The 27,936-nt window shown below is 51.3% G+C and overlaps 1 protein-coding gene across 1 annotated transcript; it reads left to right on the forward strand.

Moving 5' to 3' along the window:
* Positions 1-27,907, forward strand: LOC116950531 (tumor necrosis factor receptor superfamily member 5-like). The gene is made up of 8 exons (XM_032968387.2): positions 1-469; positions 5,276-5,351; positions 11,334-11,456; positions 19,100-19,252; positions 21,427-21,520; positions 22,279-22,382; positions 25,027-25,143; positions 25,652-27,907. Exons 1-8 carry the CDS (start codon positions 404-406, stop codon positions 25,741-25,743), a joined length of 825 nt encoding a protein of 274 aa, XP_032824278.1. The 5' UTR covers positions 1-403; the 3' UTR covers positions 25,744-27,907.
* Positions 27,908-27,936: the final 29 nt, after the last annotated feature.

Genomic DNA, 27,936 nt, shown 5'->3' on the forward strand with positions numbered 1-27,936 from the left:
GGCGTGGTGGGAGGAAGAGATTACCGCCGGACGTCGCCTCCTGCTCCTCATAATCATCATCCTCCTCCGCCACCTGATCGCTGATGCGCGCCGCCGGTTAACAACACTGGCTCGCTCGCGATTCGTCGTGAGCGGCCGCACCAACTCGCGTGCTCGCTCACCGCTGCTGCTGTCGACTGCGGCGAGTTTGTGGCCGGGAGGGACTTTAGCGGAACCTTGGAGGAGTTGAGGTGCCCCGAGTTTAAATCTCGTTCGGAGGTTGCTGAGTTCAGGAGGTTTAAGCTCCGCGCGGGGAGGACTGGGGCGAGTACATTGACGCGGCGAACCGCTTAGAGAGAGTCCCACCGCTCACAACTCACCACAGCGAGAAGGAGCTCTGGTGGAGGACGATTCCAAGAGAGAGATGATGGGGACAGCGTGGGAATATGTCTTCGCCATCACCGTCCTCACCACTCGGATCTCCTTCGTGGTGAGTCACACGCCTCTCTCCCTACCGCCTTCTGCGTCGCGATCCTGCCCGGTAGCGCTCTGTCAGCGGTCGGCCTGAGCATAAACTGGCTCACCTCACGCCGCAGGAATGTGGAATTGACGACTTCACCCCGCAACTCCCCGGTTGGATGGGAGCACTGGCGAAGCCCGTGGGGGGTGGGGTGGCACGTGCCCCCCCCCCCCCAATGATCCGATCGAAATCCCTAATTTCGATCGGATCATTGGGGTTTATTAGTAATAAATCGGCATTTTGCGACCCCCACTGCCACTGTGTAGCATATTATTATGTGCCAGGGACTCTATGAGATGATAGGACAATAGTCCTATCATCTCATAGGACAATCGTCCTATCATCTCAGCAGTTAGAAGCGACTCAGAATTGTGCGCAGCTGCGTATACAGTCCACGACTTTCCTGAAGGCATCAACACCTTCAGCGAGCGCGATGCCGATCACCACAACGCGGTTCCAATTCGACCCCTCGATCGATGACTGCCATCGCCGCACACGCGTCGAGTAAAAAGGCAAGGGGCAAGTCCTTACTTATTACTAACAACTCCTTACTTATTACTAACAACTCCTTACTAACAACTCCTTACTTATCACTAACAACTCCTTACTTATTACTAACAACTCCTTACTAACAACTCCTTACTAATCACTAACAACTCCTTACTTATTACTAACAACTCCTTACTAACCAACAACTCCTTACTCACTAACAACTCCTTACCAACTAACAACTCCTTACTTATTACTAACAACTCCTTACTAACAACTCCTTACTTATTACTAACAACTCCTTACTAACAACTCCTTACTAACTAACAACTCCTTACTTATTACTAACAACTCCTTACTTACTAACAACTCCTTACTAACAACTCCTTACTAATCACTAACAACTCCTTACTAACCACTAACAACTCCTTACTAATTACTAACAACTCCTTACTAACAACTCCTTACTAATCACTAACAACTCCTTACTTATTACTAACAACTCCTTACTAACAACTCCTTACTAATCACTAACAACTCCTTACTTATTACTAACAACTCCTTACTAACACCTCCTTACTAACTAGCAACTCCTTACTTATTACTAACAACTCCTTACTAACAACTCCTTACTAATCACTAACAACTCCTTACTAACTAACAACTCCTTACTGACTAACAACTCCTTACTCACTAACAACTCCTTACTTATTACCAACAACTCCTTACTAACAACTCCTTACTAATCACTAACAACTCCTTACTAACTAACAACTCCTTACTGACTAACAACTCCTTACTCACTAACAACTCCTTACTTACTAACAACTCCTTACTAACAAATCCTTACTTACTAACAACTCCTTACTTACTAACAACTCCTTACCGACTAGCAACTCCTTACTGACAAATCCTTACTTGCTAACAACTCCTTACTTACTAACAACTCCTTACTAACTAACAAATCCTTACTTACTGACAACTCCTTACTAACAAATCCTTACTTGCTAACAACTCCTTACTAACTAACAACTCCTTACTAACTAGCAACTCCTTACTAACAAATCCTTACTAACTAACAACTCCTTACTAACTACTCCTTACTACCAACAACTCCTTACTCACCAACAACTCCTAACAACACCTTACTAACTAACAACTCCTTACTAACTAACAACTCCTTACTAACTAACACATCCTTACTTACTAACAACTCCTTACTAACTAACAACTCCTTACTAACTAACAACTCCTACTCACCAACAACTCCTTACTAATCACTAACAACTCCTTACTCACTAACAACTCCTTACTCACTAACAACTCCTTACTACTAACACCTCCTTACTAACTAACAACTCCTCTATAATTTCTCATTGCTGGAGGGGGTTGCCTGCCCCCCACTACCTGAGAATCCTGGCTCCGCCAATGGACCGTGGGATGCGGGGTTCGGAATTGGTTCGGGAGGGAGCGATTGTCCACTGCGTGAGTCGAAGGTGGAGCGGTGGCGCAGTGATTAGCGCACTGCTCGAGGCCATGTCCCGGCCGCGGCTCAACGTCAGTGGCGAGTGGCATTTAAACTCGTGCTGAGCCCTCCTCCTCTAGGTTTACTCGGCCTTAACGAGTTTACCCTGGGGCCGCGTGTAAAAAGAAAAAGAAAAAAACACATCTTCACTGGGGAGACAAAGGCGGCCGTGCGTGGTGCTGGCTCGGAAATCGTGTGGCCGTGGCCGTGTCGGTCTCAGTCGGGAGCTCGGTGGGGGGCGAAAGGGGCGCTACCTAAACCAGCCCAGCTGACGTCAGTGCTGCTCATATGTTAACGACCTCGCCTGGTACGCAGGGGGTCGTGTGGCTTCGATCCCGACCCTGACGCCTGCTGCTGCTGTATATTTGGAGTTTGCGGTGTCTCTCTCTCTCTCATCATCATCACGGTGGCTAGAAGATGTTAGCTACCTCGCCTGGTGTACAGGAGGTCGTGGCTTCGATCCCGACCCTGACGCCTACTGCTGTATATTTGGAGTTTGCGGTGTTTCCCTCTCCATCATCATCACGGTGGCTAGGAGATGTTAACGACCTCGCCTGGTACGCAGGGGGTCGTGTGGCTTCGATCCCGACCCTGACGCCTGCTGCTGTATATTTGGAGTTTGCGTGTCTCTCTCTCTCTCATCATCATCACGGTGGCTAGGAGATGTTAACTACCTCGCCTGGTACGCAGGGGGTCGTGTGGCTTCGATCCCGACCCTGACGCCTGCTGCTGCTGCTGTATATTTGGAGTTTGCGGTGTCTCTCTCTCATCATCATCACGGTGGCTAGGAGATGTTAGCTACCTCGCCTGGTACGCAGGAGGTCGTGGCTTCGATCCCGACCCTGACGCCTGCTGCTGTATATTTGGAGTTTGCGTGTCTCTCTCTCATCATCATCAAGGTGGCTAGGAGATGTTAACTACCTCGCCTGGTACGCAGGAGGTCGTGGCTTCGATCCCGACCCTGACGCCTGCTGCTGTATATTTGGAGTTTGCGGTGTCTCTCTCTCTCATCATCATCAAGGTGGCTATGAGATATTAACTACCTCACCTGGTATACAGGAGGTCGTGGCTTCGATCCCGACCCTGACGCCTGCTGCTGCTGTATATTTGGAGTTTGCGGTGTTTCTCTCTCCATCATCATCACGGTGGCTAGGAGATGTTAACAACCTCGCCTGGTATACAGGAGGTCGTGGGTTCGATCCCGACCCTGACGCCTGCTGCTGCTGTATACTTGGAGTTTGCGTGTCTCTCTCTCCGTGGTCGCGGGTCCAGCGTTTTTTTTCCCTCCACGTTTAGAATCGACGTCACACGCGTTTCCGAGTATTTGGCTGCGAGACATTTTTACACGATGATGATGAGCCACTTCGTTGAGCTATCATTTGTGGCCAGGTTGCTTCTGAAAAAGAGATACACAGATCAGCCTTACCTGGTAAAATAACAATTTTCTAGTTTAGTTTATAGTTTAATCGTTTAAACAATTAAGTACGCTACCCGTCCAGGAGTTGCGAAGTAAATTTAAGGTAAGATTCATGAAGCTGAATTTCTTAAATTAGTTTATTTTTCTATTTACTGTTTAATTATTTTAATATCGATTCAACTACATTTCCAAGGATGTGCTATAATAGCTTCGGGGCCGTCCATAAATGACGTCACGCACCTAAGGGTGGGGGTGGGGTCAGACATTTGTGACGATGTGTGACGAGGGGGGGGTTTGAGAAATGTGACGTCACATCAAAATGCGCAACTTTAAATAAATATTAATTAAATAGAATTGTTATAACAACACTATTTTTTAAATATTTTTTCATTATTAACTATTTGATTATTTAAATTTACTAAGGTCACCTTTTATTTATTCCATGAAGGAGCATTTTGCTTGGACATGGGAGAATGGAGAAGCATACATTTTGTAAATTTTTTGAATGATTGTTATTAAACATTTTGATTTTAATGAATCTACCAGGGCTTTTCATTCTGTGGAATGAATATATGATTGTTATAATTGTTCTCTCCATTTTGCTTCGTTCTACAAAGTTTAAAGTATTTTTATAATAGTTATAATTACTTTTAATATATTATAATTATAAGAGAATTTCAATATATTCTGAACATCTGCAGTTTTAGTTAGACGTTGAATATTTTAAAGTGAATTTTATGCTAAATTTAAGCTTTCCAACGCCTCCTTTTTAATAAATATTTTATCCTACAACATCAGTGTGCAGCGCCACATTAAATACGCACTACAATTACAATAGTTTAAAGTGATTTGAAGCATGTTTTATTTTTTAAATGGAAATATGGTTTTGGGGGGGAGGGGGCAGAGCTTTGTGACGTCATATTTGAGGGGGGGTCTGACTTTTTGTGACGCCGTGTGACGACGGGGAGGGGGGGGGTCAAAAATTGGCCAAAATCGCGTGACGTCATTTATGGACGGCCCCTTGGCCCCAACAACATGGGGGAGGCTACACGGGGTCGCTTTGTCTTTTGGAACGTTTTTGACGCGCGCGCGCGCGTGCGTGCGCGTGCGCGCGCTCCGCGGAGCACGGTCGGCTACGTACAGTGCGAAAGAAAATGCAACAGAACCGCGGGTGAAACACGGATTGCGACACGTGGAAAATCCCCCGCGACACGGGGTCGGACCCACCCACTCCATCACTCATGCTACCTCCTGTCCATAACCCCCCCCCTCTGCCCCCCCCCTCTGCCCCCCCCTGCCCCCACCCCCTCTCTGCCCCCACCCCCCTCTCTGCCCCCACCCCCAGGTGCCGGGGGTTGGGGCCCCTCCCATGAGTCACCCGCATCTCGAGGCACGAGGACGACGCTTTCTGTGCGATGCCGGTGAGAGGGGGCGGTGTGGACAGCGGCATGCAGTGGTTAGGCGCCGTCCATGAATGACGTCACGCACCTAGGGGGGGCAGGGTCAGACATTTGTGACGATGTGTGACGAGCTGGGGGGGGGGGTGAGAAATTTGACGTCACATCAAAATGCGCAACTTTAAATAAATATAGGCAACACGTTTATACTTAATTAAGTAGACTTTTTTAATAAATGTTTTCTCCTACAACATCAGAGTGCAGCGCCACATTAAATACGTACTACAATGACAATAGTTTAAAGCGATTTGAAGCATGTCTTATATATATTTTTTCGTCAAAAATGGTCCAAAATCGCGTGACGTCATTTATGGACGGCCCCTTAGCGCACCTGTGACACGAACGCTCATATTTTGCAGGTTAAAAATCCTACTAATGCTTTGCTGCTTTTTATTTGACGAGACGCGACCTGGTCACAAATGGTAAATCAACGAAATGGCGACCCAAGTACGATTTCCCGTTCACGACCACCAACATCTGGGATGACGATGTGAACCCGTCCTGGCTCCCCCCCCTAGGCAGAGGGGCACCACGCGGCCGAGATGTTAACTACCTCGCCTGGTGTACGTGAGGTCGCGGGTTCGATCCCGACCCCTGACGCCTGCTGCTGCTGCATATTTGAAGCTTACGTGTTTCGCTCTCTCTCTCTCTCTCCCCGTGGTCGCGTGGATTTTACTGCGAGGCCTCCGGTGTTTCCCTCGCCAAATTGAGAATCGCCATCGCGCGTTTAGACTATGTGGCTGCTATACATTTCCACAGGGTGATAAGCCGATTGGTTTGGGCTATCATTTGCGACCGCCACGTCGCGTCTGAAAAGGTGCTGCATTCGCAGCTCCGCGGGATCTCACCTGGTAACGGTGAAAGTAGAGTACCTGGCGCGATGTGCGATGCTGGGATTTAGCGCTGAATAGTCGGGGAATGAATGGGATACACTGGAGCAATTTGTACTCGTAATCTTTCGTTCGTGTGTTATTTCTTTCGTTTCCGTGACTTGCTTAGCTTCCCTACACGCGTTGAATTCCTAGCGTGTTTTTTTTGTAACATTTGTCGTAACTCTGTGACCCGGTGCGGACTGGACGTCGGTGAAAAAGAGCTTCGCGGCTCATCGGATTTTCCGGTTTAAATGAAGATTCTGATTCTGTAAAACCACATCGGCACTTGGGTGAGGCGAAGGCGGCCGGGCGTGGTGCTGGTCACCCCACCCCATCCCCCGTCGTGTGCCGTGCCGGCCTTCATAGGTGCTCCTTACTAACAGCACTTGCCCCCAGTATGTCAAAGGCTATACGGGGGATCTTTGTATGAATCTGCCAGTCAACAGCAGTCACTCAACCCGTAACACCTGCGTCTGTCACGTGAACCCCTCCTGCCAGGAGCCAGCCCCTTTAACATAGCCTCAAAAGTGCACCTAGCCTGGCACAAGCGCCATGGTGATGCTGATGACATCGTCGCCACCAGGCAACTCTTGCGAATGAGACTCTGTCCTGGTTTCTCGAGTTCTTACCTGGTCGGTCAGGTTGACCTTTCAAACTTAGTGGCGAGTGGTGGTCTAAATATCATTACATCATCATAACAATAGGTTTATACCCTTTCTGGCAATACAACAGGAGTTATGTTAAGTTGTTCAGGCACCCACATAGAGACCTTTCCGCAAGGCATCAATAACTGCATTAACCGCACACAGTACTTGTGAACAAAAAAACACGCAAACAAAACATGGCTCTGATACATTTCGATTTAAAGCGTTCGTGACTGCAGCGATTCATATTAAAAATATAATAAAACAAAATTTTTATTTTGTATTTTTATTATTTTATTATTTCCTTTCTACGTGACTTTACCGAAAGAACCAAGAATGTGGCCCTGATACTAATACACACACTGTCTTTGAAGCTGATTGGCCTACACCAGAGACTTTATCGTCTTTATCGTCTTATCTCTGTACCAGCGTCAAACCGGGGAGCACAACGCCAGAAGGTGAACAGTCGCAAAGACCACTGCGAGTATCAGAACGTTTATACAGTGAGGGTAAAAAGTATTTGATCCCCAGCTGATTTTGTACGTTTGCCCACTGACAAAGAAATGATCAGTCTATAATTTCAATGGTAGGTTTATGTGAACAGTGAGAGACAGAATAACAACAACAAAAATCCAGAAAAACGCATGTCAAAAATGTTATAAATTGATTTGCATTTTAATGAGGGAAATAAGTATTTGACCCCTCTGCAAAACATGACTTAGTACTTGGTGGCAAAACCCTTGTTGGCAATCACAGATGTCAGACGTTTCTTGTAGTTGGCCAACAGGTTTGCACACATCTCAGGAGGGATTTTGTCCACTCCTTTGCAGATCTTCTGCAAGTCATTAAGGTTTCGAGGCTGACGTTTGGCAACTCGAACCTTCAGCTCTCTCCACAGATTTTTCTATGGGATTAAGGTCTGGAGACTGGCTAGGCCACTCCAGGACCTTAATGTGCTTCTTCTTGAGCCTTGGCCGTGTGTTTTGGGTCATTGTCATGCTGGAATACCCATCCACGACCTATTTTCAATGCCCTGGCTAAGGGAAGGAGGTTCTCACCCAAGATTTGACGGTACATGGCCTCGTCCATCGTCCCTTTGATGCGGTGAAGTTGTCCTGTCCCCTTAGCAGAAAAACACCCCCAAAGCATAATGTTTCCACCTCCATGTTTGACGGTGAGGATGGTGTTCTTGGGGTCATAGGTAGCATTCCTCCTCCTCCAAACACGGCGAGTTGAGTTGATGCCAAAGAGCTCCATTTTGGTCTCATCTGACCACAACACTTTCACCCAGTTGTCCTCTGAATCATTCAGATGTTCATTGGCAAACTTCAGACGGGCATGTATATGTGCTTTCTTGAGCAGGGGGACCTTGCGGGCGCTGCAGGATTTCAGTCCTTCACGGCGTAGTGTGTTACCAATTGTTTTCTTGGTGACTATAGTCTCAGCTGCCTTGAGATCATTGACAAGATCCTCCCGTGTAGTTCTGGGCTGATTCCTCACTGTTCTCATGGTCATTGCAACTCCACGAGGTGAGATCTTGCATGGAGCCCCAGGCCGAGGGAGATTGACACTTCTTTTGTGTTTCTTCCATTTGCGAATAATCTCACCAACTGTTGTCACCTTCTCACCAAGCTGCTTGGCAATGGTCTTGTAGCCCATTCCAGCCGTGTGTAGGTCTACAATCTTGTCCCTGACATCCTTGGAGAGCTCTTCGGTCTTGGCCATGGTGGAGAGTTTGGAATCTGATTGATTGCTTCTGTGGACAGGTGTCTTTTATGCAGGTAACAAGCTGAGATTAGGAGCACTCCCTTTAAGAGTGTGCTCCTAATCTCAGCTCGTTACCTGTATAAAAGACACCTCGGAGCCAGAAATCTTTCTGATTGAGAGGGGGTCAAATATTTATTTCCCTCATTAAAAAAATCAATTTATACAATTTTTGACATGCGTTTTTCTGGATTTTGTTGTTGTTATTCTGTCTCTCACTGTTAAAATAAACCTACCATTAAAATTATAGACTGATCATTTCTTTGTCAGTGGGCAAACGTACAAAATCAGCAGGGGATCAAATACTTTTTTCCCTCACTGTATCTCAGCAAAAAAATGGTCCCATAGTTACAGGGGCGGAGCCAGGATTTTGACTTTGGGGTGGAGGCTGACTTCAACATTCTGAGATATCTCAGTGTGTTTATGTTTTCCAATGGTCGCCACAAATGTATAAAACAAATTTTATTGGATTTGAACGCGGAGTTTATTAATAGGTCGGAGCCACTGATGTGGCTGATAAGTTCGATAAGTTCGCAAGGCTGCCGCTCAAGCAACCTGCAGGGCAGCACAAGGTGACAGTCTGCAGGGCAGCACGAGGTGGCAGCCTGCAGGGCAGCACAAGGTGGCAGCCTGCAGGGCAGCCTGCAGGGCAGCACGAGGTGGCAGCCTGCAGGGCAGCACGAGGTGGCAGCCTGCAGGACAGCACACAAGGTGGCAGCCTGCAGGGCAGCCTGCAGGGCAGCACGAGGTGGCAGCCTGCAGGGCAGCACACAAGGTGGCAGCCTGCAGGGCAGCCTGCAGGGCAGCACGAGGTGGCAGCCTGCAGCATTTTGCAGCAGCCGGATATCCGGTTATCCCGATTAGCGACTTTCCCAAAATTTCAGGGGGGGCAAAGCCCCCTCCCCCCCAGCCCCCCCTGTGGTTCCGCCCCTGCATAGATATCACTCCACGCTTGTTAAGCGAGGGAACACCTCGCGGAGACTCTTCGTTCAGGAGGGTCCTGCCAGCTTTTCCGAGTAAGAGAGGGGTCGATGCTGCTACTTTGTGATCCCAGTTGAAGCGAGTTCTTGGGGATTTGTGTGCGTGAGCGTGAGCATGAGCATTACGGATCAGTTCAACGTGCAGTAGGCTTTCGCGACCAATATCCACAATACAGGTTTTTTTTTTTGGAGGGTTAGATCTCGTAAATATGTGTGAAACAGGAGGATCTCTCCACAAATCTGGCTGCCGCCTGATGATGCTAGTTGTAATTACTGGCGAAACGTCGTGCTCACATTGTAAATGTTGTGGACTTGCTTTCCAACATACAACGGGTGTTGCTGCACTTGTAACGAATTGGCCACGTTCTGTTTACGTGAGAAACCTTACTAATTGGCTGCGTCGGGTGGTGGCGGGCTTAACGACACATTTATATATATACGCGATAAAACCCAAAAAACCCTCTATTATGGAGCGTTACGGTTGTTATTTTTCTGCTCAATGCCAATTCTGCTGTGTGAGTGGCGTGGTGGGAGCGTTGGTGTAGCGGTTAGCGCGCTGTGCGAGTTCCATTCCCGCTCACGGCCTACACCAATGACGATTATCTGAACCAGTCCTGGGCCTTCCCTACGTCCACTCAGCCCTCAAATGAGTACATGGTGCAGTGTGTAGTAAACATCGCCACTGGGGAGACAAAGGCGGCCGGGCGTGGTGCTTACCACCTATCCCCTCGTGTGCCGTTTTTGGCCTTCATAGGTGCTCGCTAACAGCACTTGCCCCAACAGTCTGTTCAGGCTATTACGGGGGTTCGACACTGCACGTGGCCTCAACGTGCCGTGGTGACGTCACTTAGTGGCGAATGGAGAGTGAGAACCCACAGGAAACTTCACGCCAAGCAGTGGGGAGAGAGTGAACCAACAGCCGCCATTCGCCGCTAAATGACTGTGACGTCACCACGGCGCCTGTGCCAGGCCATGTGCACTTTGAGGCCACGTGAAGGGTCGTGAACACTCGCTGACAAAGGGTTTCGAGACAGACCTAGCAGGTGCCATGGGTATGGCTGACTAAAGATGACCGGTAGATGCACCCAGCTGTACCCCCCCACTGTTCCAACTCGCTGTATTTTAGCTGCCCGGCGCTCCGCTCGTTGTTGTGAGCGTCGCTCCTCTGCCCTCCGTTGTTGCTGGCCTCCAACTGCCCCAGTAGCAACAGCAGCGTCCTTCAAGAGCCTCCTCCTCTACGGAGGCCGACCTTGACACCGATGGAGAGAGAACACACACACACACACACGCACACTCAACTAACTCACTCACTCTCAATAGCAACAGTCGCCATTCGCCACTTGGTGGCGGTAACGTCAAAAAAGCGCTCGTGCCAGGCTAGGTGCACGTTAAAGCGGTCGCTTGAAGTGCGGAAGGCTCGCTGCTGGCAGGAGATCACGGGACAGACCCCAGGTGTTGCGAGTTGACTCGTGTGCCAGGCTAGGTGCACGAGGTAACGGGACAGACCCCAGGGTTGACCGGTAGATGCACCACGCGTGCTCCCCACTGCGCCAGCACGCAGAACGCTGGGAGGACGTCCACACTCCGCGCAGACGGAAAGCCGCGCCTAAGAGCGGGAGTCGAACCCAGGCGGTGGCACCGGGGCGAGGTCGCGGACTCACGGTTCGATCCCGTGTCCTCCACCAGGCCTGTACCTGCGAGCAGATGAGCTGGGGGCTGCGGGCCGTTGCGAGCCTTGCCCCGCGGGCACCTTCACCGCCTTCGCCAACACTCACAGCACGTGCCTGCCCTGCAGGCGCTGCGACAGCGGTGAGACCCCGGCCGAGGAGGAGGAACGGCGACATGGCACGAACTCTCTCTCTCTGTGCTCACGAACTCTCTCTCTGTTCTCACGAACTCTCTCTGTCTGTGCTCACGAACTCTCTCTCTCTCTGTGCTCACGAACTCTCTCTCTGTCTGTGCTCACGAACTCTGTCTGTGCTCACGAACTCTCTCTCTGTGTGCTCACGAACTCTCTCTCTGTGTGCTCACGAACTCTCTCTCTGTGCTCACGAACTCTCTCTCTGTTCTCACGAACTCTCTCTGTCTGTGCTCACGAACTCTCTCTCTCTCTCTGTGCTCACGAACTCTCTCTCTCTCTGTCTGTGCTCAAACTCTCTCTCTCTCTGTGCTCACGAACTCTCTCTCTCTCTGTCTGTGCTCACGAACTCTCTCTCTGTGCTCACGAACTCTCTCTCTGTGCTCACGAACTCTCTCTCTGTGCTCACGAACTCTCTCTCTCTCTCTGTGCTCACGAACTCTCTCTCTGTGCTCACGAACTCTCTCTCTCTCTGTGCTCACGAACTCTCTCTCTGTGCTCACGAACTCTCTCTCTGTGCTCACGAACTCTCTCTCTGTGCTCACGAACTCTCTCTCTCTGTGCTCACAAACTCTCTCTCTGTGCTCACGAACTCTCTCTCTCTCTGTGCTCACGAACTCTCTCTCTGTGCTCATGAGCTCTCTCTCTCTCTCTGTGCTCACGAACTCTCTCTCTCTCTGTGCTCACGAACTCTCTCTCTGTGCTCACGAACTCTTTCTCTGTGCTCACGAACTCTCTCTCTGTGCTCACGAACTCTCTCTCTGTGCTCACGAACTCTCTCTCTGTGCTCACGAACTCTCTCTCTGTGCTCACGAACTCTCTCTCTCTGTGCTCACGAACTCTCTCTCTGTGCTCACGAACTCTCTCTCTGTGCTCACGAACTCTCTCTCTGTGCTCACGAACTCTCTCTCTGTGCTCACGAACTCTCTCTCTGTGCTCACGAACTCTCTCTCTGTGCTCACGAACTCTCTCTCTGTGCTCACGAACTCTCTCTCTGTGCTCACGAACTCTCTCTGTGCTCACGAACTCTCTCTCTGTGCTCACGAACTCTCTCTCTGTTCTCACGAACTCTCTCTCTCTCTGTGCTCACGAACTCTCTCTCTCTGTGCTCACGAACTCTCTCTCTGTGCTCACGAACTCTCTCTCTGTGCTCACGAACTCTCTCTCTGTGCTCACGAACTCTCTCTCTCTGTGCTCACGAACTCGAACTCTCTCTCTGTGCTCACGAACTCTCTCTCTGTGCTCACGAACTCTCTCTCTCTGTGCTCACGAACTCTCTCTCTGTGCTCACGAACTCTCTCTCTCTCTGTGCTCACGAACTCTCTCTCTGTGCTCACGAGCTCTCTCTCTCTCTCTGTGCTCACGAACTCTCTCTCTCTGTGCTCACGAACTCTCTCTCTGTGCTCACGAACTCTCTCTCTGTGCTCACGAACTCTCTCTCTGTGCTCACGAACTCTCTCTCTGTGCTCACGAACTCTCTCTCTGTGCTCACGAACTCTCTCTCTGTGCTCACGAACTCTCTCTCTCTGTGCTCACGAACTCTCTCTCTGTGCTCACGAACTCTCTCTCTGTGCTCACGAACTCTCTCTCTGTGCTCACGAACTCTCTCTCTGTGCTCACGAACTCTCTCTCTGTGCTCACGAACTCTCTCTCTGTGCTCACGAACTCTCTCTCTGTGCTCACGAACTCTCTCTCTGTGCTCACGAACTCTCTCTGTGCTCACGAACTCTCTCTCTGTGCTCACGAACTCTCTCTCTCTGTTCTCACGAACTCTCTCTCTCTCTGTGCTCACGAACTCTCTCTGTGCTCACGAACTCTCTCTCTGTGCTCACGAACTCTCTCTCTATTCTCACGAACTCTCTCTGTGCTCACGAACTCTCTCTCTATTCTCACGAACTCTCTCTGTGCTCACGAACTCTCTCTCTGTGCTCACGAACTCTCTCTCTGTGCTCACGAACTCTCTCTCTCTCTGTGCTCACGAACTCTCTCTCTGTGCTCACGAACTCTCTCTCTCTCTGTGCTCACGAACTCTCTCTCTATTCTCACGAACTCTCTCTGTGCTCACGAACTCTCTCTCTATTCTCACGAACTCTCTCTGTGCTCACGAACTCTCTCTCTGTGCTCACGAACTCTCTCTCTCTCTGTGCTCACGAACTCTCTCTCTGTGCTTACGAACTCTCTCTCTCTCTCTGTGCTCACGAACTCTCTCTCTCTGTGCTCACGAACTCTCTCTCTGTGCTCACGAACTCTCTCTCTCTCTGTGCTCACGAACTCTCTCTCTGTGCTCACGAACTCTCTCTCTGTGCTCACGAACTCTCTCTCTGTGCTCACGAACTCTCTCTCTCTCTCTGTGCTCACGAACTCTCTCTCTGTGCTCACGAACTCTCTCTCTGTGCTCACGAACTCTCTCTCTGTGCTCACGAACTCTCTCTCTATTCTCACGAACTCTCTCTGTGCTCACGAACTCTCTCTCTATTCTCACGAACTCTCTCTGTGCTCACGAACTCTCTCTCTGTGCTCACGAACTCTCTCTCTCTCTGTGCTCACGAACTCTCTCTCTGTGCTTACGAACTCTCTCTCTCTCTCTGTGCTCACGAACTCTCTCTCTCTGTGCTAACGAACTCTCTCTCTCTCTCTGTGCTCACGAACTCTCTCTCTCTGTGCTCACGAACTCTCTCTCTGTGCTCACGAACTCTCTCTCTCTCTGTGCTCACGAACTCTCTCTCTGTGCTCACGAACTCTCTCTCTGTGCTCACGAACTCTCTCTCTGTGCTCACGAACTCTCTCTCTCTCTCTGTGCTCACGAACTCTCTCTCTGTGCTCACGAACTCTCTCTCTGTGCTCACGAACTCTCTCTCTGTGCTCACGAACTCTCTCTCTGTGCTCACGAACTCTCTCTCTGTGCTCACGAACTCTCTCTCTGTGCTCACGAACTCTCTCTCTGTGCTCACGAACTCTCTCTGTGCTCACGAACTCTCTCTCTGTGCTCACGAACTCTCTCTCTGTGCTCACGAACTCTATCTTTCTGTGCTCACGAACTCTCTCTCTGTGCTCACGAACTCTCTCTCTCTCTGTGCTCACGAACTCTCTCTCTGTGCTCACGAGCTCTCTCTCTCTCTCTGTGCTCACGAACTCTCTCTCTCTGTGCTCACGAACTCTCTCTCTCTGTGCTCACGAACTCTCTCTCTCTATTCTCACGAACTCTCTCTGTGCTCACGAACTCTCTCTCTATTCTCACGAACTCTCTCTGTGCTCACGAACTCTCTCTCTGTGCTCACTCTCTCTCTCTCTGTGCTCACGAACTCTCTCTCTCTCTGTGCTCACGAACTCCCTCTCTGTGCTCACGAACTCTCTCTCTCTCTGTGCTCACGAACTCTCTCTCTATTCTCACGAACTCTCTCTGTGCTCACGAACTCTCTCTCTATTCTCACGAACTCTCTCTGTGCTCACGAACTCTCTCTCTGTGCTCACGAACTCTCTCTCTCTCTGTGCTCACGAACTCTCTCTCTCTGTGCTCACGAACTCTCTCTCTCTCTGTGCTCACGAACTCTCTCTCTCTGTGCTAACGAACTCTCTCTCTCTCTCTGTGCTCACGAACTCTCTCTCTCTGTGCTCACGAACTCTCTCTCTGTGCTCACGAACTCTCTCTCTCTGTGCTCACGAACTCTCTCTCTGTGCTCACGAACTCTCTCTCTGTGCTCACGAACTCTCTCTCTGTGCTCACGAACTCTCTCTCTCTCTCTCTGTGCTCACGAACTCTCTCTCTGTGCTCACGAACTCTCTGTGCTCACGAACTCTCTCTCTGTGCTCACGAACTCTCTCTCTGTGCTCACGAACTCTCTCTCTGTGCTCACGAACTCTCTCTCTGTGCTCACGAACTCTCTCTCTGTGCTCACGAACTCTCTCTCTGTGCTCACGAACTCTCTCTCTATTCTCACGAACTCTCTCTGTGCTCACGAACTCTCTCTCTGTGCTCACGAACTCTCTCTCTGTGCTCACGAACTCTCTCTCTGTGCTCACGAACTCTCTCTGTGCTCACGAACTCTCTCTCTGTGCTCACGAACTCTCTCTCTGTGCTCACGAACTCTATCTTTCTGTGCTCACGAACTCTCTCTCTGTGCTCACGAACTCTCTCTCTCTCTGTGCTCACGAACTCTCTCTCTGTGCTCACGAGCTCTCTCTCTCTCTCTGTGCTCACGAACTCTCTCTCTCTGTGCTCACGAACTCTCTCTCTCTGTGCTCACGAACTCTCTCTCTCTATTCTCACGAACTCTCTCTGTGCTCACGAACTCTCTCTCTATTCTCACGAACTCTCTCTGTGCTCACGAACTCTCTCTCTGTGCTCACTCTCTCTCTCTCTGTGCTCACGAACTCTCTCTCTCTCTGTGCTCACGAACTCCCTCTCTGTGCTCACGAACTCTCTCTCTCTCTGTGCTCACGAACTCTCTCTCTATTCTCACGAACTCTCTCTGTGCTCACGAACTCTCTCTCTATTCTCACGAACTCTCTCTGTGCTCACGAACTCTCTCTCTGTGCTCACGAACTCTCTCTCTCTCTGTGCTCACGAACTCTCTCTCTCTGTGCTCACGAACTCTCTCTCTCTCTGTGCTCACGAACTCTCTCTCTCTGTGCTAACGAACTCTCTCTCTCTCTCTGTGCTCACGAACTCTCTCTCTCTGTGCTCACGAACTCTCTCTCTGTGCTCACGAACTCTCTCTCTCTGTGCTCACGAACTCTCTCTCTGTGCTCACGAACTCTCTCTCTGTGCTCACGAACTCTCTCTCTGTGCTCACGAACTCTCTCTCTCTCTCTCTGTGCTCACGAACTCTCTCTCTGTGCTCACGAACTCTCTGTGCTCACGAACTCTCTCTCTGTGCTCACGAACTCTCTCTCTGTGCTCACGAACTCTCTCTCTGTGCTCACGAACTCTCTCTCTGTGCTCACGAACTCTCTCTCTGTGCTCACGAACTCTCTCTCTGTGCTCACGAACTCTCTCTCTATTCTCACGAACTCTCTCTGTGCTCACGAACTCTCTCTCTGTGCTCACGAACTCTCTCTCTGTGCTCACGAACTCTCTCTCTCTCTGTGCTCACGAACTCTCTCTCTGTGCTCACGAACTCTCTCTCTCTCTGTGCTCACGAACTCTCTCTCTATTCTCACGAACTCTCTCTGTGCTCACGAACTCTCTCTCTATTCTCACGAACTCTCTCTGTGCTCACGAACTCTCTCTCTGTGCTCACGAACTCTCTCTCTCTCTGTGCTCACGAACTCTCTCTCTGTGCTTACGAACTCTCTCTCTCTCTCTGTGCTCACGAACTCTCTCTCTCTGTGCTAACGAACTCTCTCTCTCTCTCTGTGCTCACGAACTCTCTCTCTCTGTGCTCACGAACTCTCTCTCTGTGCTCACGAACTCTCTCTCTCTCTGTGCTCACGAACTCTCTCTCTGTGCTCACGAACTCTCTCTCTGTGCTCACGAACTCTCTCTCTGTGCTCACGAACTCTCTCTCTCTCTCTGTGCTCACGAACTCTCTCTCTGTGCTCACGAACTCTCTCTCTGTGCTCACGAACTCTCTCTCTGTGCTCACGAACTCTCTCTCTGTGCTCACGAACTCTCTCTCTGTGCTCACGAACTCTCTCTCTGTGCTCACGAACTCTCTCTCTGTGCTCACGAACTCTCTCTCTGTGCTCACGAACTTTCTCTCCGTGCTCACGAACTCTCTCTGTGCTCACGAACTCTCTCTCTGTGCTCACGAACTCTCTCTCTGTTCTCACGAACTCTCTCTCTCTGTGCTCACGAACTCTCTCTCTCTGTGCTCACGAACTCTCTCTCTGTGCTCACGAACTCTCTCTCTGTGCTCACGAACTCTCTCTCTGTGCTCACGAACTCTATCTCTCTGTGCTCACGAACTCTCTCTCTGTGCTCACGAACTCTCTCTCTCTCTGTGCTCACGAACTCTCTCTCTGTGCTCACGAGCTCTCTCTCTCTCTCTGTGCTCACGAACTCTCTCTCTCTGTGCTCACGAACTCTCTCTCTCTGTGCTCACGAACTCTCTCTCTCTATTCTCACGAACTCTCTCTGTGCTCACGAACTCTCTCTCTATTCTCACGAACTCTCTCTGTGCTCACGAACTCTCTCTCTGTGCTCACTCTCTCTCTCTCTGTGCTCACGAACTCTCTCTCTCTCTGTGCTCACGAACTCCCTCTCTGTGCTCACGAACTCTCTCTCTCTCTGTGCTCACGAACTCTCTCTCTATTCTCACGAACTCTCTCTGTGCTCACGAACTCTCTCTCTATTCTCACGAACTCTCTCTGTGCTCACGAACTCTCTCTCTGTGCTCACGAACTCTCTCTCTCTCTGTGCTCACGAACTCTCTCTCTCTGTGCTCACGAACTCTCTCTCTCTCTGTGCTCACGAACTCTCTCTCTCTGTGCTAACGAACTCTCTCTCTCTCTCTGTGCTCACGAACTCTCTCTCTCTGTGCTCACGAACTCTCTCTCTGTGCTCACGAACTCTCTCTCTCTGTGCTCACGAACTCTCTCTCTGTGCTCACGAACTCTCTCTCTGTGCTCACGAACTCTCTCTCTGTGCTCACGAACTCTCTCTCTCTCTCTCTGTGCTCACGAACTCTCTCTCTGTGCTCACGAACTCTCTGTGCTCACGAACTCTCTCTCTGTGCTCACGAACTCTCTCTCTGTGCTCACGAACTCTCTCTCTGTGCTCACGAACTCTCTCTCTGTGCTCACGAACTCTCTCTCTGTGCTCACGAACTCTCTCTCTGTGCTCACGAACTCTCTCTCTGTGCTCACGAACTCTCTCTGTGCTCACGAACTCTCTCTCTGTGCTCACGAACTCTCTCTCTCTGTGCTCACGAACTCTCTCTCTGTGCTCACGAACTCTCTCTCTGTGCTCACGAACTCTCTCTATGTGCTCACGAACTCTCTCTCTGTGCTCACGAACTCTCTCTCTGTGCTCACGAACTCTCTCTCTGTGCTCACGAACTCTCTCTGTGCTCACGAACTCTCTCTCTGTGCTCACGAACTCTCTCTCTGTGCTCACGAACTCTCTCTCTGTGCTCACGAACTCTCTCTCTGTGCTCACGAACTCTCTCTCTGTGCTCACGAACTCTCTCTCTCTGTGCTCACGAACTCTCTCTCTGTGCTCACGAACTCTCTCTCTGTGCTCACGAACTCTCTCTATGTGCTCACGAACTCTCTCTCTGTGCTCACGAACTCTCTCTCTGTGCTCACGAACTCTCTCTCTGTGCTCACGAACTCTCTCTCTGTGCTCACGAACTCTCTCTCTCTGTGCTCACGAACTCTCTCTCTCTCTGTGCTCAAGCCCTTCCCCGTCGTGGCGGCAACAGCACCGCCACACTGGCATCGAGCTCCTGGAGCACATCGCTGCTGCTGCTGCTGCCATCATCGCGGGCGAGAGTAGAATGTTCCCTCGTGACCATCAACTCTCGTTACCTTGCAACCCCTCATCCTGACATATAACCTCCTAATCTTCGTCTCCCTCCCCGCCTACCCCCCCTCGTCTCCCCCCCGTGACTCGCCCCCCCCCCCTCGTCTCCCCCCCCCCCTCGTCTCGCAGTCCGTGGGTTCCGGGAGGCACAGCGGTGCACGGCGGATGCGGACACGGAGTGCGAGTGCCAGGAGGGGAGGTTCTGCCCCAGCAGCCCCTGCCAGGAGGAGCTCTGCGTGCTCCACTTCGCGTGCCCGGCCGGCATGGGGGTCACCAGCCTCGGTGATGGCACGCACGCACACACTCACACGCACACGCTCACACGCACACTCACACTCACACGCACACACTCACACGCACACACTCACACGCACACGCTCACACGCACACACTCACACGCACACACTCACACACTCACACGCACACGCTCACACGCACGCACACACTCACAAACACGCACACACTCGCACGCACGCACGCACACACGCGCACACACTTGCCCGCGCACGCACGCACACACTCGCACGCACGCACTCGCACGCACACACTCACACGCACATGCTCACACGCACGCACACACTCACACGCACACGCTCACACGCACGCACACACTCGCACGCACACGCTCACACGCACGCACACACTCGCACGCGCACGCACGCACACACTCACACGCACACACTCGCACGCACACACTCGCGCACGCGCACGCACACACTCAGGCGCACACACTCAGACGCTTACACTCACAGACAGACTGTAGGGGCAAGTGCTGTTAGCGAGCACCTATGAAGGCCAGAACGGCACACGAGGGGGTGGGTGGCCAGCATCACGCCCGGCCGTCTTTGTTTCCCCTGTGGCGATGTTTACACACCGCACCAGGTACTAATTTGAGGCTGAGTTGACCTAGGGGAGGCCCAGGACCAGTTCAGATAATCGTCACCGGTGTTGGCCGTGAGAATCGAAGTCGGGTCGCCGCGTTCGCAGCGCAGTGCGCTAACCGCTGCGCCACCGCTCCCATCACACACACGCCCACACACGCGCACGCCCACACACATACCCACACAAACACGCACACACGCACGCCCACACACGCGCACGCCCACACACACGCCCACACACACACACCCACGCCCACAAACACGCCCACACACACACACGCACGCCCACACACACACACGCACACACACACACGCACACATACACACGCACACACACGCACGCCCACACACGCACGCCCACACAAACAAGCCCACATACGCACACACACACGCACAGCATGGGCGTATTTTCTGACCAAATACTTCGCGCCCATGACGTCATTCGGTCCAAATGTTCAATATTTAAACATCCACAGAAAATGACGCAGCAGTAGTAGCAGCAGCAGTAGCAGCAGCAGTAGTAGCAGCAGTAGTAGTAGTAGCAGCAGCAGTAGCAGCAGCAGTAGTAGCAGCAGTAGCAGCAGCAGTAACAGCAGTAGCAGCAGTAGCAGCAGCAGTAGTAGCAGCAGTAGTAGCAGCAGCAGCAGTAGCAGCAGTAGTAGCAGCAGCAGCAGTAGTAGCAGTAGTAGCAGCAGTAGCAGCAGCAGTAATAGCAGTAGCAGCAGCAGTAGCAGCAGCAGTAGTAGCAGCAGTAGCAGCAGTAGTAGCAGCAGTAGCAGCAGCAGTAGTAACAACAGTAGCAGCAGTAGCAGCAGCAGCTGCAGCAGCAGCAGCTGCAGCGTGCATGCCGGGTGCCGCACAGGGACAGCTGCCACTGGGGGGGCCCTCTCACGAAACGATAAGAACGTGAGGCGTGCGCGCAGGCTGCCTTCTCGTCGTGCCGCGTGCGGGCAATCCGACGAGGTGGCGGGGGGGAGGAGGGGGTTGAGGAGGAGGGGGTAGGAGGTGGGAGGGGGAAGGTGAGAGGGGGAGGAGAGGGTTGAGGGGGAGGAGAGGGAGGTGGGGGGAGAGCTAAACAATTTCTTTTTATTCTACCAGGTAAAACCCACTGAGCTCTGTAGCTATTTTTCTGAAGCGACCAGGCCACCACAAATGATAGCTCGCCGAAGTGGCTTATCGTCATCACGTGGGAATTTACAGCAGCCACAGACTCTAAACGCGCGACGCTGACTCTAACCGTGGAGGGGAAGAGCCAGAGGAGCCAGAGAAACGTCCACGCCACCACGGGGAGTGAAAGAGAGAGAGAGATATATTCAGATTCCAAATATACAGCAGCAGCAGGCATCATCAGGGTCAGGATCGAACCCACGACGTCCTGCATACCGGGCGAGGGAGTTAACATTTTGCTGCGTGGCACCGCCACACTGGCATCGGGCTCCTGGAGCACATCATCGGGGGCGAGAGTAGAATGTTCCCTCGTGACCATCAACTCTCGTTACCTTGCAAGCCCTCATCCTGACATATAACCTCCTAATCTTCGTCTCCCCCCCCCCGCTCGTCTCCCACCATGTGCAGGTTCCGCCGTCTTGGACACAAAGTGCTTCGCGTGCCCTCCCGACTCCTTCTCCAACGAGACTTCGGCAACTCAGACGTGCCGACCCCACACGCGGTAGGGCAGCCCGCACCGACAACAACAACAATCATAGCGGCCGCCATTCGCCACGAAGTGGCGGTGACGTCACCACGGTGCCTGTGCCAGGCCACTTCGAGGCCACGTGAAGCGTCGAAGGCTCGCTGATAGGTCACGGGACAGACCCAGCAGGTGCCGTGGGTTGACTAAAGATTACTGGCAGCTGCACCAGCCGTGCTCCCCACTGTGCCAACCTGCTTCGTTTTAGACGCCCGGCGCTCACGCTCGTTGTTGTGAGCGTCACTCCTCTGCCCTCCGCTGTTGCTGGAGGCCTCCAATTGCCCAGTAGCGTCCTGCACGAGCCTCCTCGGTAGAGGCCGATCTTGACACCGCTGGTAGCAGTCATCGGGAAGTCCCCTCAGCTGCATATCCTTCAGCTCCATCTCTACTACCAGCCCGTGTCGTGGGAGGTGGGGTCCTGATTTCATCCCCGGCACTCACGGTCAGGTCCTCCCATCCCTAGGTGCGGTCCGGCCCCTCCCTCCCTCCCTCCCTCCCTCCCTCCCTCCCTCCCTCCCTCCCTCCCTCCCTCCCTCCCTCCCTCCCTCCCTCCCTCCCTCCCTCCCTCCCTCCCTCCCTCCCTCCCTCCCTCCCCCTCCCTCCCTCCCTCCCTCCCCTCCCTCATTCCTCATCGTCCTCCTCCTCTAAGTGTCGCGTCCGTCTTGTCGCACCCACCCCCCCCGCCCGCGAATCCCACGGGCCCCCACCCAACTGTCCCCACCACCCACCCATCCCAGGTGCGACCGAGACGGGCGTCTGACCATCGCCAACGGGACCTCCACGCGCGACAGCGAGTGCGGGGCCCGCACCCTGGCTCCCGCGAAGGAGGACGAGCCGCCTGGTGGGTACAGCGGGCGTGGGTGGGGGGGGGGTGTTAAGGTGGCTGGGAGATGTTAACTACCTCGCCTGGTATACAGGAGGTCGTCGGTTCGATCCCGACCCCTGACGCCTGTTGTGCACTTGGAGTTTGCGGTGTCTCTCTCCGGTCCCCCCCCCCCCCCGACATTCAGAATCAACGTCATTTGGCTGCTTTACATTTCTACGTGAAAGGCCACTCGGTTGAACTATCAGTTGTGGTGACCAGATCCCTTCTATGAATAGAAGCTACATAGCTCAGTGGGGCCTTGCCTGGTAAAAAAATATATATATACTTCAAGTGTTTACTTTCAGACGGAACCAGCCAAACATCCGAGTGTCCCACCACCACCACTCTCTCCTGAAGAGAGAGTGGTGGTGGTGATGGGAGTGGCGGTTTGGGCATCTGCTCCCTCTCACTGAAAACAAACCCCTGCCCCCGTGTCCGTGCGTGGTGGAGTGGTGTCGTGGCGGTTAGCGCACCGTGCACCGCGCTAACCGCCTGAGGAGCGGTGCGCTAACCAACGCTTTGTGACGGCCATCTGAACCGGTCCTGGGTCTTGCCCAGGTAGACTCAGCCTCAAATGAGCACCTGGTGCATTGCGTAAACATCACCGCTGCGGAGACAAAGGCGGGTTCTGGCTACACCGACCCCTTCGTGTGCCCTGCCGAGCTTCATAGAGTGAGGGATAAAAGCATTTGATCCCCTGCTGATTTTGTACGTTTGCCCACTGACAAAGAAATGATCAGTCTATAATTTTAATGGTAGGTTTATTTGAACAGTGAGAGACAGAATAACAACAAGAAAATCCAGAAAAACGCATGTCAAAAATGTTATAAATTGATTTGCATTTTAATGAGGGAAATAAGTATTTGACCCCCTCTCAATCAGAAAGATTTCTGGCTCCCAGGTGTCTTTTATACAGGTAACGAGCTGAGATTAGGAGCACACTCTTAAAGGGAGTGCTCCTAATCTCAGCTCGTTACCTGTATAAAAGACACCTGTCCACAGAAGCAATCAATCAATCAGATTCCAAACTCTCCACCATGGCCAAGACCAAAGAGCTCTCCAAGGAGGTCAGGGACAAGATTGTAGACCTACACAAGGCTGGAATGGGCTAGAAGACCATTGCCAAGCAGCTTGGTGAGAAGGTGACAACAGTTGGTGCGATTCTTCGCAAATGGAAGAAACACAAAAGAACTGTCAATCTCCCTCGGCCTGGGGCTCCGTGCAAGATCTCGCCTCGTGGAGTTGCAATGATCATGAGAACGGTGAGGAATCAGCCCAGAACTACACGGGAGGATCTTGTCAATGCTCTCAAGGCAGCTGGGACCATAGTCACCAAGAAAACAATTGGTAACACACTACGCCGTGAAGTACTGAAATCCTGCAGCGCCCGCAAGGTCCCCCTGCTCAAGAAAGCACATATACATGCCCGTCTGAAGTTTGCCAATGAACATCTGAATGATTCAGAGGACAACTGGGTGAAAGTGTTGTGGTCAGATGAGACCAAAATGGAGCTCTTTGGCATCAACTCAACTCGCCGTGTTTGGAGGAGGAGGAATGCTGCTTATGACCCCAAGAACACCATCCCCACCGTCAAACATGGAGGTGGAAACATGCTTTGGGGGTGTTTTTCTGCTAAGGGGATAGGACAACTTCACCGCATCAAAGGAACGATGGACGGTGCCATGTACCGTCAAACCTTGGGTGAAACCTCCTTCCCTCAGCCAGGGCATTGAAAATGGTTCGTGGATGGGTATTCCAGCATGACGATGATCCAAAACACATGACCAAGGCAACAAAGGAGTGGCTCAAGAAGAAGCACATTAAGGTCCTGGAGTGGCCTAGCCAGTCTCCAGACCTTAATCCCATAGAAAATCTGTGGAGAGAGCTGAAGGTTCGAGTTGCCAAACGTCAGCCTCGAAACCTTAATGACTTGGAGAAGATCTGCAAAGAGGAGTGGGACAAAATCCCTCCTGAGATGTGTGCAAACCTGGTGGCCAACTACAAGAAACGTCTGACCTCTGTGATTACCAACAAGGGTTTTGCCACCAAGTACTAAATCATGTTTTGCAGAGGGGGTCAAATACTTATTTCCCCCATTAAAATGCAAATCAGTTTATACAATTTTTGGCATGCGTTTTTCTGGATTTTGTTGTTGTTATTCTGTCTCTCACTGTTCAAATAAACCTACCATTAAAATTATAGACTGATCATTTCTTCGTCGGTGGTCAAACGTACACAATCAGCATGGGATCAAATCCTTTTTTTCCCTCACTGTAGGTGCTACTCGCTAACAGCGCTCGCCCCAACAGTTTGTTAAGGCTGTTGGGGCGAGCGCATTCTGTTAATGCTGCACGGTGGAGGGGGCGGGGGGAGGATCTGTGTCTGAGATGCCATTCACATAGCGCATGAATCATTGATGTGTTAGATATTTACGTGTGTGTTGAAGGCCACAAATGCCAGCACGTTGGTCCTATTGCGTGGCGACGTGAACTGTACTCTCTCACCAATGCCAACGCAGCAATAGCAGCGGGTTAGCATCCTCACCGTGGGATTGCCGTGTCGTCTCTGACCCCCCCCCCCAACCACCACCCCCCACCGCCCCCCACCACCACCCGAGTAGGAGCAGTCAAGGTCGGCCACATCCACTGGATCGTTCCCCTCTCTGTGGCCATCTTCATCACGGTCTTCTTCGCCTGCTGCTTTGATTACTACAAGCGGAGAGAGTCTCGACACATAGGTCAGAAGCGATGCCAACCCTCCCGCCCCCCACCCCCTACCCGTACCCCCCCACCCCCCCCCCCCAAGTTCCCCCGCAGGTCACAGCGGGCGTTTAAGATCCCATGACGCCGTTGATTGTGTGCCAGTGGGCGCCACAGTGGCTATGAGATGTTAACTACCTCGCCTGGTATGCAGGAGGTCGTGGATTCGATCCCGCCCCTGACGCCCGCCGTTTGTTTGTAGTTTGCGCGTGTCGTCGCGCGGAGAGGCGCCCCGCGCCGCGGGGGTTCGCCAATGTTTCGACGGCGGCACTGGCACCGAGCCTTCCTGCTGGCGGTGGCAGCTAGAAAACAAAAATGACCCACAGCTCTGTGGGGGGCCCTGGGTCGTGGCCGCGAGACGCTCCGGCTTGAAGGGAACGCCGCGACGGGAGCACCCCGGCCCCCCGGTGACGTCGCGCGCGTCGCTCCGTGGCCCTGACACCTGACACCCTCCCCCCACTCCCCTCCCGGTGTGGCTGACAACAGAATCCAACAACTACTTCCAAGCCAACGTGATCCAAGTGGGGGACTGCAACATGGTGGTGCACGACGAGAAGCAGTCGCTCGCCGACCACTAGAGGTCGATCCACAACACGCACGCACAGCGGACGGCCACGCACAAAGCTGAGCGAGGATTGCCTTTGCTCGTAAATTATAATAAGAATAAAAAGTGTTTTTTATTTTTATTGAGCATTGTTCGGGACTGATACACGTTATGACGCACGTGCGCACCGTCAACACAAGCCAAAGCGGTTATGAAAAGCGGGGAGAGGGGGGGATAGATAGATGGGGAACAGGCTCGCTGCCCCAAACTCATACCGTGTTAACCCATACGGTTTACCCCGTATTCTTGTACAGGCAAATTGAGTTTTCAGGTCCATACGGCGTACAGCCGTTTCAATACGGGAAAAAAAAATGGGACGAGGCTCAAAAGAAAGCCATCCCTTGGTGTGGACCAATCAGTTTCAAGGACAATGCATATATTATCATAGTATGTTTTTTTTTATTTAAAGCTTTCGTGACTGCAGGAATTCATGTTCTTGGTTCTTTCGGTAAAAACCACACCTGATGATGATTGCTTGTGTTGCAGTCGAAACGTCGTGAGAATTTTATTGTTTTATACTTTTATTATTTTATTGTTTCCCTTCTACGTGACTTTACCAAAAGTATGGTTTTTTTTTGCATTTTGACTGCAGGTATTGTGGTTAATGCAGACATGAATCCTCGTAAAAAGGTTTCAGTTTTGTTGCCAGAAAAAAGGGGAAAAACCATATTATTATTATATCTTGGTACTGGCAAAGGAGGTCTAATGATGTTGATGTTTAGTTTTAGTTTAGACACGTGTGGAAGGCACCTCCGGATGACTCACGAATAGCAGCAACATCCTCGCGTGTTAGTCCGTTAACATTTGGGGTAGCCCAAAAGTCAGGACACAGAGGGTTGTACAGGAGATCATCGATTATCCAGCCAGATTTTCAAAAACGCCAAATAATCGATAGTAATCATTATTTAAAGTAGATGATTTTACCACCACAATCTCGGAAGACTCCACACGGGGTTATGTACGTGCTACGCTCTTGAAAAAATACGTTGTTGAAACATCTGCCGGACCGATGCTGCCTTTAGACCCGTGAATTTCGTGCACGTTTCACCAGATACCACTGTATATATATAACTTTTTTACTGTAATTATTAATAATGAAAGATGTACATATGTGCGGTATTTTCATTGTTTAAGTTGTATGTAGTGTCAAATGTGCCGTATATATTTGCACAGCGACTCTTTATTTTTGTCACGCTACACGGTGCTGCCGATCGCCGGACTGGGCGACAGCCTTAGGAGCGGTTTTGCCGGGATCGGCCCGGGGACCGCCAGATGTTGTAAGCAGCCGGATAATCAACCGAATTTATTTCAACAAATCACGTAGGATTATCGCACTTGTTTTTTGTTACAAACGTGGACGTATTGGCGGTACGCCGGTGCCTCGTGAAACGGTGCGACGAAGTCGCTGCCGCCCCCCCTCGAGCGAGCTGCAGGACTGATCTTCGAATTTTGCCACTTGGATTCAGCAGCCGCTTTCCCCTTCATTCGAACACGCGGTCGTGACACCACCACGAGCCGTAATCTTGAGCAGCCAAACGTCCGCCAAGGGACCATTCCGTGAATAGATCGAGGGACCGTCCCGAACGAGTCTAGGGTCACGAGTCAAATCCTGCTTTTGGAACACGGAGCAGCCAATCGTCGTCAGGCTGGGTGCTGCTGCTAAACGGCAACAGACTGTGAAGCTTCGTGTTCAGACGTTGCGTCTTCTGGCTAAATGTTGACGCACCATCACCAACCCCGGAAAGGTTTTCTTACCGGGGTTTTGAATCGCGGGAAAATAAATTACGATTAAAAAACATGAGATTATTTTATTTTTAGACCATGCACTGCCGGTGTACCGCCAATACGTTCAATTTTCCAAAGATTTCCATGGTTGATGTGAATGCACTTTGCGTGAATTCTCTTTTGAAATCAATGTCAGGACTTTTTTTTCAAGCATCACGCGGCGTAATCTTTGAATGTTCGTCAGTTGTTGTCCCCCCCCCTCCCCCACCCCTCCAAATTATGTTTTAAGATTTCTCGATTGAGTTTTGAAAAGACGAAACAATTCATAGGAATGATAATAAGAATATTCACGTAAAGAATTAACAATTTAAAATATTTTAACGGCCAGTGTTCAAATGAATGGGAAAACCCCCCTTAAGTGTCCGAGTCGTGATTTTGCCTC

This window comes from Petromyzon marinus, chromosome 39 (genome assembly GCF_048934315.1).
Source record: "Petromyzon marinus isolate PM22_M1 ecotype Great Lakes invasive population chromosome 39, UKy_Petmar_22M1.pri1.0, whole genome shotgun sequence".
Lineage (NCBI taxonomy): Eukaryota > Metazoa > Chordata > Hyperoartia > Petromyzontiformes > Petromyzontidae > Petromyzon > Petromyzon marinus.